This window comes from Pungitius pungitius, chromosome 9 (assembly GCF_949316345.1).
Source record: "Pungitius pungitius chromosome 9, fPunPun2.1, whole genome shotgun sequence".
In the NCBI taxonomy this organism is placed as follows: Eukaryota; Metazoa; Chordata; class Actinopteri; order Perciformes; family Gasterosteidae; genus Pungitius; species Pungitius pungitius.
Genome location: NC_084908.1, coordinates 5,288,543 through 5,305,034, shown reverse-complemented (window position 1 = coordinate 5,305,034; position 16,492 = coordinate 5,288,543). Strand labels below are relative to the sequence as shown.

The following is a 16,492-nucleotide window of genomic DNA, read 5'->3' as shown; positions in this document are numbered from 1 at the left end:
GGTGCAATTTTTCTTTTCAATGTTGTGGTGAAAGAAGGAGGCTGCTCGGATGTTGGGTGTGTAGAAAGACGGCCTTCTCTCCTCCGTGCAAAATCAAATAAAACGTTGTTTAAGTACGTAGTGCGCAACTAAAGGGAACGTGACCCACTCATCAGGCACAATGCCCCGTTGGAATAAAAGAGGTATATGCCTATTATATCACAGCACCCTGTGTGAAGCGTAAAGATGTTATATATGCTGTATGCTGCAAGGTAGCTTGTGGATCCCCCCCCCCCCCCCCCCCCCACCATTTTGGTTCTGGAGTAGATACCTATTTGCCCTTCTAGAAGACAAATCGTGCCTTATCCCTCTTAATCGTGCAATCCTGCTCCCTGCGGGGACCTGTGGAGCGACGAGGTGAAGGTCTGCTCCTGAGGCTGAACTCTCGACTGAAGGAGTGAAGTGAAGATGAATCCTGGCTCCATCCAGGATTTTAAAAAAATTCAATTTTTTTTTCACAATTCGACCCTGTGGCACCAATGACACGCTTTAGGAATAAATAAATAAACATAGTATTTTCTCAGCAGGTCAAAGAAAGGCATCAGTATTAATTGAGACGGTTTCATTCTTTCCTCACAGAAACTTTAATCAGATATTGCAGTAACCAGTGCAAATATTAAGAAACACAAGTAAAATTTAGTTTTACATTTGGGTGTGAAAAAGTTAATTTTGCTAACAACGTAGATTGATGTGTGTGAGTGGGTGTGTGTTGAAGGAAGTATACGAGGCTCTGGGTATGACCTAATGAACTAGGTATATATTATCCCGCCACAGTGCATATCTGATCTCTGTAGATTTAAAGGCCACGGCCCGCTTCACGTATGCACATGCTTGTTTAATTCATGCTGGGCCACCTGTTCTCTGGCATGTACAACACCCCGTTTTAACAGTAATTTTGTTTCATTCTGTCCTCTCAATGATGGCTCGATGATGGATCAGCTGACAGGTGTCCATTAGGATCTTTCAACATGACGCCTCAAGTAATTCCTTGTTATGTCCTTGGCAAGGACCCATAGTAGAATCAAAGCATGCCGAACTGCTCTTGCCGGAGTGAGCCCCACTCCTAGTTCATTTGATGCATGTTTCATTATCACTTTGTCTTTATTTGCCTTCTTTTCTAACATTTCAATAATGCCCAGATCACCTTTGTCCTCCCTTAAAAGTTTTTGATGCCACAGATGCCGAGTGCACTCTTCCATTTGTTAGTTTTCTGCCCCATTAATATTGTTCCTTATGATTTGAAAACTCCTGCTCTCCATATTTGTGAAGACACGCACATACCCATCGCATCCAGAAATGGTATCTGTCCCTCCATGCTCTCCGTGCAGTTGGCGGCTGGTGGATTTTTGTTTGGTAGGGCCAGCCAATCAGTTTCAGTAAACATCCCAGTATGATTCAAAGCAAAAAAAGGGTATCAAACACACATTATTATGTAGCAATGAAATACTTAACATTTATTCCAACAGTTGAACATAAGGACATCTTATTCAGACAATTCAGTCTATCAGTGAATGTATATATAAAATAATATTCAGAATATGATATAACTACCATATTGTAACTATTATAAAATATTTAAATAAATTCACATAAAATCTATTAGAACATGTAAATGTATACACATATAGGTGCACCTATGAACCTAGTTTGTTGGGGAAACACAAGACCAACTCAAAAGCCCCACAAAACTTCACACAATTTATTATTTGGGATAAAATGTTCCTGTTTTCCTCCACGTCGTGGTTCTGTGTCCTTACCGCAGGCCTGTGTGCGTCGCAGCTGGGTGGCAATGTTAATACGTCATGCGCACGCCGTTAGCATGAAGCTAACTAGCTAGCTACACATCCCAGGTGTAGAAGTCTCTACACAAGAGTCATGTGTGCCACTTCCCTTTTAGGCCGGCCTGTTGTCTGATTGTGAGGTCAGGCTGATCTGGGTCAAAGGGCTATGTCCAAATCTCAATGAATTTTAGGAGCTAAAATTATAATGTTAATCATTAACTTCATCAGTGATTGGCTAACTGCTTCAAGGGGACAAGCAGAGAGGACGTGTAGGAAAAGCACATATTATGCGCAGATATCTTCATTTAAAAATATTAGAGTATGTACTTCACAATGACAAAATTTACTATTTGTAAAATGTATTTTTAATATAATAAACAAAAAGTTTATATATACAGCGGATGAAATTATTGAACACGTCACAATTTTTCTCAGTAAATATATTTCCATGAAATTTGACATGAAATTTTCACCAGATGTTGGTAATAACCCAAGTAATACATACATACAAAGACACCAAAACAAAGAAGTTCAGAAATAATGTAATGTGTAATAATGTGAAATGACACAGGGAAAAAGTATTGAACACACTTACTGATATTTATTCAATACTTTGTACAAAAGCCTTTGTTGTAAATAACAGCTTCAAGACGCCTCCTGTCTGGAGAAACTAGTCGCATGCGTTGCTCTGGTGGGATTTTGACCCATTCTTCCACACAGTCTTCAAATCTTGAAGGTTCTGTGGGCCTCTCCTATGAATCTTGATCTTCAGTCTTTCCATAGATTTTCAATGGGATTTAAGTCAGGTGATTGGCTGGGCCATTCTAGCAGCTTTATTTTCTTTGAAACCAGTTGAGAGTTTCCTTGGCTGCGTGTTTGGGATCATTGTCTTGCTGAAATGTCCACCCTCGTTTCATCTTCATCACCCTGGTGGATGGCAGCAGATTTCTGTAAAGAACGTCTCTAAATTTGCTCATTCATCCTTCCTTCAAGTGAAGTTTGCCAGCACCATTTGCTGAAAAGCAGCCCCACACCATGATGTTCCCACCTCCAAACCTCACTGTTGGTCTGGTGTTTTTAGGGCGATGTGCCGTGCCGTTTCTCCTCCAAACATGGTGTGTGTTGTGGCATCCAAACAGTTCAATGTTGCTCTCATCTGACCACACTACATTCTCCCAGTATTTCACTGGCTTTTCCAAAATGTTGTGCAGCAAACTTTAAACAAGCTTCAACATGTCTTCTTTGAGACAACAGTACCTGCTAATTGCAGGTCTTTTTGAAGCTCTCCACAGGTGGTCCTTGGCTCTTGGACAACTCTTCTGATTATTCTTTTCACTCCTCGGTCAGAAATGTTGCGAGGAGCACCTGGTCAAAAAAAATTTATGGTGGAATGATTGTCCTTCCACTTCCGTATTACGGCCCCAACAGAGCTCACTGGAACATTCAGAAGCTTAGAAATGCACATATAACCAATGCCATCGTTGTGTTTCACAACAATTACGTTGTGAAGGTCTTGCGACAACTCTCTCTGACAAATCTCTTTTTGTAGGCCATCAGTTGGGACTGAACCAGCTGATATTAATTTGCAGGGTCTGGATTGCTTTTTAATTACTGATAGTTTTCAGCTGCTGTTGTCTTGGTTTTACAGACCTTTTTGCTCCCTTTCTTCATGTGTTCAATACTTTTTCCCTGTGTCATTTCACATTATTACACATAACTTTATTTCTTTTGTTTTGGTTTCTTTGTATGTATGTATTACTTGGGTTGTTACCAACATCTGGTGAAAGTTTCATGTCAATAGCTCCTTTGGAAATATATTTACTGAGAAAAATGGTGATGTGTTCAATACTTATTTCACCCGCTCTATATATATATATAGCAAAAAAGTGAATAAGTATTAAACACGTCACCATTATGTATAAACTTTTGATTTAATGTGTTATTCAGCAGCCATAAATCTTTTTCCTTTAATTGGCAGCTGAAACCTCAAAACCAACACTTATCTTTACATATTTAATCTATAACACTGTTTACCATCTCCAAGGCCCAATGACAGGTTTACCTTCAAATCGTTGTATTTACTCAATGCTTTATCGTGTTTGTTTGTGCAGCACTGTCACTTCTGAGTGTTGAACGATAAATGCCAGCAGTGTTTTCTCTGTTCAACAGAAGAGTGATTATACTTCTTACACTACGCCTTTTTGAATACCTAAAAAATAGTGTCAAACCAATAACACAACCACGTAGTCCAACCCACTCAGTTCAATTTAATGAGATTACATCGGAATGTATGTACGTGTCACTGAACACGTCAATTGTGCAACGCTGACATGTCAAACAACAAATTAGACAAATGGAGCAGCTATGCGCGCATGCCACCCACAGATTGGTTGTATTTTTATTATTGCCAATGTATAAAGAGATTGTACCATTTATATTTAACTAATCAGCATCTTGTTTAATAACCACTATTGACTGAATCGTCCAGCAGTAATTTAATAAAGAAACTAACAGATGGAGCTCTGGACCAAAGTGATCACAAGCTCCACCCACATTACAATAATGTAACAATAATGTAATCACATTACAATCACGGTGTCAATCCATTTTTTTGTTGTAGTATATTTTCTTTTCAACAACATGCAATTTCAGACAGCTACTTTCTTAGTCCATTCTTCAGTTGAATGTAGACTTGGAACACACGATGCTCACAGACGCAACAACAAACATCAAATGGTGCGCACCGGCCAAAAAGAGGGAAATAAAAGAAATACAAATATAAGGATAGAAATAAACTCAAGGGGTGAATAAATACTAGTTGTCGACACATGAAGGTAGTTTTGTAGGTAAAACATTGACTTTTCAAAGAGGGTATTGTATAACGTGTATATGTGTATAGAGAGTTACGGGTCACACTTCCAGCATTTGTTCCACAGTTCTGCTGACACAAGTTGGAATGTGTTGGCAACTATAATAGATTGTTCAAAACTCCAGATAACTACTTTCTACTTCAATTCATCTCCTCTGAGTTTGAAACTAGGAGTGTCTCTGTGTACATTTCCTCAGAGGTATTCTGTAGAAGATCCTGCTCCTGATCTGTAGAGAATCCTGTAGATTCATAGATAGAAAGATGTTGTGTAGCTCATTTTTTTCTTATCTTCATTCCCCATCTGTATCTCTTCCTGGTACTGGGCCGCAGTTAAAGAAAAAAAACAACTTCTATATTTTTTTATTTACTTTTTCTGGAAAAATATTTTATTATGAAACATGTGAAAATGAAAAAAGTGAAATGATTTGTAGTTCTGATAAAAACTTTATAATACAGTGTTGTGATCAAATACAGTAGACTACTTTCTTATTGGTACTGCACTATACTTAAAACAAGACAATGGGGGTAGTGTGAGTTTTAATTATTGCTTTAATTATTTATTTAAAAAAAGTTCTAGTACAGTTGCGACATGCTAGAAGTGAGGTAACCGCTGACAAGAATAGATAATTACACACAAAGTCTATCTTACATATCTTGTTTTTAGCCTCTGTGCATTTACACTCTGGTAAAAGTATGGTTTCAATACCTTACTCCTGAAACACAATCGCACTGTGAATCCCAGACTGCACTATGTATTATGTCAAGAGAGTGCGAGTACCTCCGGTGGGGAGTATCGCGGACATCAGAGCGCAGTGACCTCAGAGCGAGAGAGGCCTCCATTATGAAAGAGGCGGATTGTAGTCGGCTTGCTGAGTCACAAACTGCTAACATGGACCAGCGGGCCGAGCACAGAAAGGGCCGGGAAGGATGATGTTACTGTGTGTGTGTGTGTGTGTGTGTGTGTGTGTGTGTGTGTGTGTGTGCGTGTACGGGTGTTTCTGTTTGTTGTAGAAGGTCAGGCGCCGCAGTTTGGGTGTGACCACCGCGGTCCTGTCAGCACATCGAGTGTCCAAGAAACCCCTCCCTAACCCCCTGCTCTCTCTCAGCCTCTTTTCTTTCTCCCTTCCTCTGAGAGAGGGCGTAACAAAACCTCTACTTGTCAGTTTGTGCGTATCTGTAAAAGGAGAGGGGGTGTGTGCGTGTGTGTGTGTGTGTGTGTGTGCGTGTGTGTGCGTGTGTGTGTGTGTGTGTGTGTGCAGAGACAGCCGGCAGGTTTTCTTAAACAATAAAGCTGTCTGTTGGTTATTTCTGAACCCTGGAGAGGAAGCGCAACTCCCTGCAGGGTGGGGGCGTCGCTTCACAGAGCCCCCACCCAACACGCACGGCCCACATGCACACAGGCGACAAACATTGATTAGGAGACAAACACACACTGGCTATCATTGAGCCCAGTCTGGCCCCACCCTTGTACAAGAATCAGTAATTGTGTTGTGGAAGGAGTTGTGTATTATGAAGCCGGGCATTGTTCCAGCTCGGCTCTCAACAACTGGGTGACTTTCTTCGAGGCTGCTTCGCCTGCTGCACCGCCTGCTGCACCACTCCCAATCTACAGGTCAACTTTGAGGAGTATGATGCAAGCTTTAACTCCACCTCGCGGCTCTTTAATTTTGCCAACCAGTTGCAGTTGTGTGTAAGTTGTGTTTGATGGTTTTGATATTTTTGCACGGTGCACTGGTGCAAATACCAAATATCACTATATATCAATATAGTTCAATATTCATGAACCTGCGCCGCCATCGGCATGGTGATTCAGATTCAGTGGCCAATTCATTTAAGAGGTTTGAATGGTAATCTTGTATTATCAATCAATTATAAACTTAGTCTTTAAACAATGTGGGAAAGCGGAAATATTAAAGCAACATTTCAGGACATCAGCCAGGACGCTCAAATGGGTCTCCCAAATGGACAATGACCCCAAGCATACTGCCCAAATAGTTAGAAAGTGGCTTGAGGACAACAAAGTCAATGTGTTGGAGTGGTCATCACAAAGCTCTGACCTGAATCCCATCGAAAGATCTGGAAAGGCGTGTGTGAGCGATGCGTCCAACCAACCTGACTCGGTTACACCAGGAACTGTATAAACGTTTGAATAACCTTGAATAAAGTAATGAAAAATTCTGTTTCTCATTATTGTGACATTTAGCAAAAGTTTAATCATTTTGGTAATCCTAACGGACCTGAAACAGGAGAAGTTTAGTCTGATTTAAATTCAGTGAGAAAAAAGTGTTGTGTGTCTTTTTGTATTTTTGTGTCTTTTTGTATTTTTTTGTATTTTTGTGTAGGTAAATGATCGACTCCTCTCTGAGTGATCTTTAATTGTGCAACGACGGTGTGTGAGCCGTGTTTGGCCTTTTAAATTTGGGTGGGTGGATTTTCTTTCCTGTTGGCTTTGTGTCTCAGTTACTCATATTTTAAATGTTGCCCCAAGGCAAACTCACTCTAAATGACACACACAGACACACACACACACGCGCGTGCTCCGAGGATGTACAGGGGAAATGTAGACTGCAGAGGAATGCCTGGAGAAGTTTAGGAACAATTACAGTGTTTGTTCTTCCAGCGTGGAGTGTGCTGTTGCTCCATCCCTCCTGTTGTGGATACAGAGACAGAGATGTGATTGTTCCCCAGGGCGACGGGTCGTACACCGTAACATGCTCAGAGTGAGAGTCACCTGTCTTTATTACAGAAACAGGAAAACAGAGATCGTGCTGAGGGTGGATCACAATCGAACGATATTGTTACAGTCCCCACAAGAGCATCATTGCATCTGTTTTAATAGTGTTTATGACAGAATCAAGTGTGGATGTCTTCATATTGTTAATAGTGTGTGTCCCTCCTGCGTGGTAGGGTGTACTCTGTCGTCCAAAGCACAGCCTTTGATCATCCTCCGGTGTGCCTGCACATCCATCCGATGGACGCCGTCATTCTACGTGGTTATTCGTGGTCCCCGGAGGATGAATGAGCCCCGCAATACTTCTCCAGCGCCACCACAAGGTTTACATTTGGGGTTTATTGTAGAACATCTAGCAATCTTTTGAGAGGTTAGAGACATGCGTGCAGGGAGGAGAAGCGTACCAGACTTACGGAAGGAGACTAATAGAGAAGAAGTATGTGACATAATAAGGAGTTTAGCTCTGCAGGTCACACTCAATTAAAGGGCTACAATAGGTTTTGTGTTTTTTAGTCAAAGCAGGTGTCAAAGAGGTGTGTCTTTAGTTTTTTTCGGCGGAAGATGTAAAGACTCTCTTCAGTCCTAAAGTCCTCAGAGAGCTCATTCTCAGCCATTTGTCGTTCTAGAAACCTCTCCAAACATTTTCATACTTTTCTCAAATTTTACATGACGACAGAGATAATGTTAAAAAGTTTTGATGATTTGATATTTGAGTCAGAATTGCTTTTGATTTTATTCGTAGATGAATGTGATACTTGACACCGCGTCTTTAATCTCTTATGACGATCCAGGTTCTTCTTCTTCACCTATTTCTGCATGTTGCTACCTGAAGTGCTACTGGTTGAACTTTTTTCGGTGGACTGGATGACTTTCTATTGTTCTCTTTAAACTGTGTTCTCGGTTTTCTGTTTCAGGCAGAGTCAACATGGAGTGTTTTCTGTGGATATGATTATAATCATATAAATTCATAGTATGTGAGAAGATTCTTGAGAAAGATATGGAGGTGCCGTATCACTCATCTTGCTCCGAATGATGGACAGTAGAGATAAGCTGCACAGGAACACATACTTCAATGTTTTAGATGGGCGCCTTGCCAGATCGTCTGACACCGTTGGAACACAGTTTGAAGCAAAGTGGAACTACGTTGTTAAAAGTTGTGATAAAAAGCCAATTGTGCATTAGTCTCACTAAAAAAAGAATGAAGGGACTCTGCATATTTGGGCATAGGTCTCAATTTCCGCATTGGCCCTTCCTCAACACACTGACAAACTAGGTTCGTGGGTTCATCTCAATATAGACAGTTACGATGGGGTAGTCATATTTTATATATATATATATATATATATATATAATATATATATATATATATACACACACACAAACACATATATAGTGTTGCCAAACGATTAAAATATTTTATCACAATTAATCGCACATTTCTATCTAAATGTCCCTTCCTTTATTTTTTTACATAATTTTCTTTTCATGTAAATGCTCTTATCAACATGAAAAAGTGGATTGGCTTGCTTTATGCAAATGTTTTATTTGACTGAAAAACCGAACTTGCCGAACAAATGATAAAATGCACATTTCAGGTAAACAAGGACTCAGCCTTTAGTGCAGTTCAACCATGGCTTAATATTTCCTTTTTTTCAAGTTTGCTATGAACAAAGAACCGTAACAGTTAGGTTACCAATAAAAGGTAAGCCTCCTACTTCTTTGCTTTCAGCAGCTACTCAAACAGACAAACCTCAGACAACAGTCATCCACCACATCCCCAAAAAACAAAAACGTTAATCTCGTGATAAAATAATTGACGTCGTTAAAATGGGTTCGCATTAACGTTGTTAATAACGTGTTTAACTGACAGTATATATTATAATATAGTGCATAGTGCTAACTGATTGGCTGAAAATCCACCAGCCGGCAATAGTTTTGGGGTGTCTTCACAACTGGAACCGGTTCACCTCAGGGTTGAGTCTGTGAAATACATCCCAGTGGACAAGCTGTTTTATTTTGTGATGACATTGCACTTTGTTTCTTGTTCTTCTGAGTTTGTATCCTTATGGTTGAAAACCACTTATTGTAAGTCACTTTAGATAAAAGCGTCAGCTCAATGACATGTGACGTAATCTTACTTCCATTTTAAAGCGGACGTGCAATCACTTTGTTTAGTGTCACAATTCATCCTCTTTTTCATACTAAAAAATATGTTACTAAGTATAAACAATTCATTAGATCAGAAAGTGGCAATTCTTCTTCCTAACGTTTGATCGCTTCATCCAAATGATGCTTTGTTGGAAACAGACTGCGACGCCTCCGGAGCTACAAAGAGCTGCTGGCTGTGTGTGACCTGCGGGTCAACATGCAAAAGGTACATGTATGAGGATTTGCAGCCTGTGCTCCTGGGGCCATTGTAGAGTAAGCACTAAGTGAATACATTCTAACACGCACACATTCTGATCACATACGCATCATGTTGTGTGACTGTTTGGCTCGTGACTACGTGCTCAGGCTCATGAGCACACTCTCTCTACACACCGGTTTTATTATGCAATTCACTAGCAGGCGACTCCTCACTTTGAACTGCCCGCATGTCGTGTGTCCATCTCCATCGGACCACGCAAGGCAACAAGGCGTTGCTCCTTTTCCTGTTACAGTTGCTCTCGATTTGAAAGAGAATCTCCTGAATCCACAGGTGTTCTGGTCTGTAAATGCACCCGAGAGTGTTCTCAGGATTGATTGATTCAGGGGTGCAGTGACAAGTCCAGGCTCCTCTGTCTGGATTAATAAGAGTTTTTTGGGCGCGAATGTTCCTCCACACCTGAACAGGTATGACAAAAGCAATAATCCGTGACGTTCGGTTAAAACAACATCTTGAACTGGATTGTAGCATGCCTCCCTTTATTCACCAGAGGCCACTGATTTAAACATCAAGTGTGCATGTGTGAAGTTGTTTTTAGCAGCACTTTACAGCTGATGAATAACGGACGCATGCTTGCTGAGCCCATTGAGGTGGAAAGTTAAAGCGCTACTGATTAAAAGATTAAAGTGGGCGCCAACGTCTCTTTGTTGGTACTTGCTGGTTCATGCATGTACCAACACACACAGACACACACACACACACACACATACACACAGACACACACAGACACGAGAATGAACAGTGCGAGTGATGCTTGTGTGACATTTTCTGAAACTTCTCTGCCTCGTTCCTGCATGAACATCTACCTGCAGATAAAAACATGACCTTGTATGTAACCTTGGAGAAGCAGTATCATTCCTCATCATGCGTATGAGGAACAGAGCCTGTTGTACCGGTTTGTCAATTTCCTGCTTCTAAATGGCGGGAAACAAAAAAGGTCCATGCCCAGGCAAAGGGGCTTTAACTTATATTATCTTTCATGGCAGGGGGTGGTCTCCTCTGATTTGTAAAAATAATCCTAAAGCCTATGAAAAATGACTAACTTAATTTATTACCTAAATCAAGTTTGTAGTTTGTCTAATTAGTTAGTATCAAGTCTTCTTTAATACATCATGATGTTGGAATAAATATTACACTTGTAACTGCAAAGTAGTACTTACTTTTTGAAACCTTTTTTGTATCAAATCAATCTACATGCTTTCAAATACTAGCCTCCAACCATAAGGGCCTACAATGCATGTGACCTCAATGTCAATTCCTACTGGTCACGTCTACAGGCTCACGGCGTATTATGGAGTGGGGCACATCCACTTCTCCCCGAAGAAACACAGTTAAGTCAACTTATCCCAACATGACCAGCCCCTCCATCGCGTTCCCACCCTGCTCCCAGAGAGACGTCACGTCTCACTTCTCGTGGCGACGGTTCCGGCTAAGCCTAAGCGGATGCTTGCTTACACCTGTACTAATATGGAATCCAAGCTTGAAATAACAGCTGTCATATGCCGGCTGCCTTGTTTCAACAGTCACCTCCGTTCAGTGGCGGCTGGTCCATAGAGCGCAATGGGGCGCGGCCCCACCATGAGCGGCAGAAAAATAAATATATACACACCGCGGGTGGAATAAGTATTGAACACGTCACAATTTTTTCTATCAATATTGAACTGTTTGGATGCCACAACACACACCATGTTTGGAGGAGAAACGGCACTGCACATCGCCCTAAAAACACCAGACCAACAGTGAGGTTTGGAGGTGGGAACATCATGGTGTGGGGCTGCTTTTCAGCAAATGGTGCTGGCAAACTTCACATAATTGAAGGAAGGATGAATGAGCAAATTTAGAGACGTTCTTTACAGAAATCTGCTGCATTTTACAAGGATGATGAAGATAAAACGAGGGTGGACATTTCAGCAAGGAACTCAACTGGTTTCAAAGAAAGAAAATAAAGCTGCTAGAATGGCCCAGCCAATCACCTGACTTAAATCCCATTGAACATCTATGGAAAGACTGAAGATCGTATGTATTTATTGGGTTGTTACCAACATCTGGTGAAAATTTCATGTCAATAGCTCCTTATAATATATTTACTGAGAGAAATGGTGACGTGTTCAATACTTATTTCACCTGCTTTTTTTTATATACATACAAGTACATACATATATACACTCACCGGTCACTTTTAGTTATACCTTGCTAACAAGGTCAGACTAATTGCCTAACTGCCTTAATTCTTTGTGGCATACTTTCAACAAGGTGTTCAAAACATTCCTCAGTTTTTTGGCCCATGTCGCTTTGATACCATCACGATTCTATGATGCAAATCTCTCGTTCCACCACATCCCAAAGGCGCTCTGTTGGATTGAGATGCGACTGTGGAGGCCATCTGAGTGCAGTGAACTCACTGCCATGTTCAAAAAACCAGTTTGAGATCATATGACCTTTGTGACATGGTGCTTTATGCTGCTGGAAGTAGACATCAGAACAGAGGACACATGGCAGATCTTACTTTCAGACAGGAAGTTCAGGCAATCCAAACATTTCGAGAACTTTAATGTATCCTCAAGAGCCGTAGTGAAAACCATCAGACGCTTTGATGAAACTGGCTCTCACAAGGACCGCGCAGGACAGGAAGACCACGAGTTCATTAGTTACCAGCCAAACGAACCACAGATTAGAGCCACATACAGTACATTATTGGCAGGGTTCAAGTAACAGACACATTCAGAGGAGGCAGCGTGGATCAGGCCTTCAGGGTGGAATTGCTGCATAAAAGCCACTACTGAGGAGGAAGAAGAAGAGACTTTCTTAGGTGAAGAAAACAAGTCATGGAGACTAAACCCGATGGGAATCTGTACTTTGGCCCGATGAGAGCAGGTGTGAGATTTTTGGTTCCACTCGCTGTGTCTTTGTACGACGCAGTAAAGGTGAGCGGATGGTTTCTACAAGTCGTCTGCAGGCAATGAGGATGTTTTCATAGAGATTCCACAGCTCGGACTAAACGGGCAGTGAGAGGAGCCGTCTTTAAGGCCTCAGGGATCCATCCAGCTTCAGGTGAAGTAGCTGCTTATCAGGATTTAGAGGCACAGCGTTGCAACTCAAAGATGGATTAAAATTCAGTCTGGCAAAGCTATTCATGGTTCCCGGATCACATCCACATTTAGCACATCAACTCTTTTTGACAAGGGCTAGAAAGCTTTTTATTTAAGCAGTTAAGGTTTTATGAAACTTAAAAATATTGTAGCGAGTCTGTTTACATGTTAGTAATTCTATTTTCATTTGGAGAAGCATTGCCTTATTTCTACCAGATCCTTTGCTCCGTCTACCTGATTTCCACCAAACTGCCACTAATTGATAAGTTAACAAACTGTAAACAGAAACTTGGCGACACCAAGAACTTGTCCCACTGCCTAAACTGGAAATGATCTCACACACACCTAGTGCCCTCAAACTACCTACGTATGATCAAGATGGAATTCTCATCCTCTCTGAGGCCGACGGAGCGAGATGTACTGAGATGGTGGTGGAGCAGGATGCCGGGCCCGAGGTAGCGTGTGGAAGGCTAAAAAGATGCCAAGTCAAACAAAACAGAACTCTGAGCAGCGCGCGAGCCTGGCAGTCTGCCACACACACAAACACACACACACACAGCGTGATGCTGCACCACAGATGCCAAGTTTCAGGCAGTCACGCGATGAGCCGTCGCCTTCATGCCGGTGTACTTTTGAACCCGGTGGGCGCTCCGACACAGCAGGTTCACCCACGCTGTAACTGTAACCACACACACACACATTCAGGCGGAGTGTTTGGTTTGGATCAAGACTTGAGCTTGTTTAAAAAAGCTGAGTGATTGGCGCAAGATTTTGTTGACAGCACTAATTATGGTTCTTAAATTTGTGATACCTTTGTTGATACCGGTTGCTGGACGACCTTTGGAGACACCTTTGACCAACAATGGATCACCCGCTTTACCTTAGTTTGACGGAGGCACATCTCACACAAGCAATACATTAAAGAGGACACATTGAGTGCTTGTGCAAATACGTTTGATACATAAAAATTGTGGTGAAGTCTTTGCAAAAATAACTACTTCTCTTTTGATCTTTTCACAGTAAAAACGAGTTACATGATCTCAAGCTCTACTCAACGGTGTGACAGAACTAAACCCTCCTGGAGTGTGAAACCACAAAACTGAACTAAAGTAAAGCATAGAAATCAGCCTGAGAGGGGTTTGCTCAGAGAAAACTTCAAGAAAGAACATTTCTGGGATGTTTTTGAAATTATGAATGTCAAGTTTTTTGGAAAATTGTGCAGTAATGTTCCATGTCATGGGTATTTTTGTTAATTATAATCACGCGGTGACACAGAAACATCCAAACAAGACACACTGAGCCTGACTTCAAGGAATCGCAGTCTTTAAAACAACAACCCAAAGGTCACCGGTGCCATTAGCAGTGGCGTGTACATGTACACAGCAAATTATTAGTATCAGTTGATCTGTCTGAAGTATGTAATGAGAAAACCAGAGACATTTTCAAGAAAATTAGCAAATTGGTGTATTATGATGTCTTTGGGGGGTGGAGGTTCTGCGACACACACAAATACACACATGGAAAGTAACACGCGACTTGCCCCAACAAGCTGTCTTCAGAAGGAGTGCCAGGACACAAATGCACATCTGTGTTTTAAATACTGTGTATTGTATATTTCCCATAAGCTCAAAACCTCAAATCAAGCTCTGAGCATTCCAGGTGACTGGCATGTTCGGACGCGAGTGCTGAAAGTAGGAAATGTTTTTTTGTTTTTTTTTTTAAGTACATGGTGAAAATAGTGTCAATTAAAAACAAAACGCATGTGCAAGAGAGTCAGGCGTAAAAGCTTAATATCTTTACAGTGTAAATCAACAGGAACACAGCAGGCTGCACCTTCAGTGTGTTGAATACAGTAAGTGACTCAGGAGCAGTCATCTGTACCAAGGAGCTGTCCACGTTTGGAGAGAGGGTTTCGAAGCACTTTGAATGCGTCCCTTTCCTTTGGACAGGGACGGGCCGACTTGTGTCTCAAAGGCAAAAAGACTGAAGGTGAAATGGTGGAATCAGTTGTTTTCAGTTCAAAAGACACACACCAACCCTGATACACAGGCAGAGTAAGACAAGAAAGAGAAATAAAATACAGTTCACCTTTGACCTGATTATGAGCACCACCTTCCAAGATTTGATATAATTTAGCGTATGTCTAGAACTTATTTAACAGAAAAAAGTTATGAAGTAAATTTCTTCACCAGTCCCTATTACCTCACTTTCTTTTGCCAGCTTAGCTTTTCTTTGGAAACATCTCAGTACAATTCTTGTGAAACTGATCGGAAACGTATCGTTTCAGGCTCTGAATCTTTGTTCAAGCTTGTTTTATAATAAGGACATTCTTTGGCTATGAAAGCCTTATTGCATCCAACACAGAGGCACATACATACATACATACATACATAGTTAGGTGCCAATGAACACGTTGTTCTTACAGTAGAGGCCCAGTGGGACAGTGCTACCTTTGGGGTGTTGTTCATTTGGAGGTGTTAGAGCAGCAAGTGGTCACCTTGGGGAAAAACACTCAAGGATACCACCCTTTCTACAATTCTCCTTTCTTTTTTTAAATTCTGGAGCCCGGGGGATGACAAAGGTGAAGTTAGTGAGTCATCCTAACGTGTCTCCTGACACTGACCTCCCCCCCACTCCCCCCTCACAGCCCCCAGTCTTTGCTTGTCTTCTGGGTGGGGGGGAGGAGGCGTGTGTCCTTCGGGGGTGGTATGTATGCCGAGGCCAGTGAGTATGTCCCGAAGGTGCCTGACGGTGCTTGCCAGCTGCTCCTTCTCCCCCTCCAGCGCGGTGACCTGCTCCCTCAGCTGCCCCTCGGACTGGGCCAGGATCTCCACTTGGCCCTCCAGGCTACAGACACGGGCGTGTGACACCTGGGGGGGGAGCGGGGAGGGGGGGGGCGTGGTTGACATGTAGGTAATGGAAAAGATAAATCTTCTCTACGTGTATGTGTGTGTGTGTTAGGGCTGTCAAAATTGCTTGACATTTGAATATTTCCTTTAAAAAACACATTAAAATATATTTGGTTGCTATGGAAGCCCATTTTTGCCACAAAAAAGGGTTAGAAAGTCTAAATTTTGACTTAAGATATTGGCATGCGCAGGCTCCTTCGTTTGGTAAATTGACTTTCCAAACCCTCTTGGCAACTTTTTGTCAAAAGCGACTGGCCACGAATCCAACGACCTTATCTGGTTTTATTGGAGACTTCCGTGGTGTCTGACGTGAAAGCCAGTGTTGTTCTGCTATTGCAGTTACTGGCCTCAGCGAGTCTCACAGAAACCTCGCTGCTTGCTGCACTGCAGGCAGAGCACTGAGGAGACAAACGTCACGGCCAGACTGCCGCAAAGCCGCCGCTGATTCTGCAGCGTCTTTCCTCATTGAGGAATTCCATAGGCTAATTAGGCAGGTCAATAACAGGACAAATTAATACGAGACATAACTACTTGGATAGGTCATTTTGTTTAAGTTTAAACATCTTTATCAACATATTACACAAAAATAAGTAAATTAACTAATGGCCAAGATCACAGACCTTTCGCTCTCTCTCTCCCTCCATGAAGC

The 16,492-nt window shown here is 41.7% G+C and overlaps 1 protein-coding gene across 3 annotated transcripts in view; it reads right to left on the bottom strand.

Moving 5' to 3' along the window:
* Positions 1-14,504: 14,504 nt before the first annotated feature.
* tbc1d1 (TBC1 (tre-2/USP6, BUB2, cdc16) domain family, member 1) overlaps positions 14,505-16,492 on the bottom strand; it is a 34,581-nt gene continuing 32,593 nt past the window's right edge. For all 3 annotated transcript variants that reach the window (XM_037471708.2, XM_037471709.2, XM_037471711.2), the window contains one exon: positions 14,505-15,804. In XM_037471708.2, the coding sequence (XP_037327605.2) occupies positions 15,535-15,804 (270 nt within the window). In that variant the 3' untranslated portion in view covers positions 14,505-15,534. The remainder of the gene's footprint in view (positions 15,805-16,492) is intronic.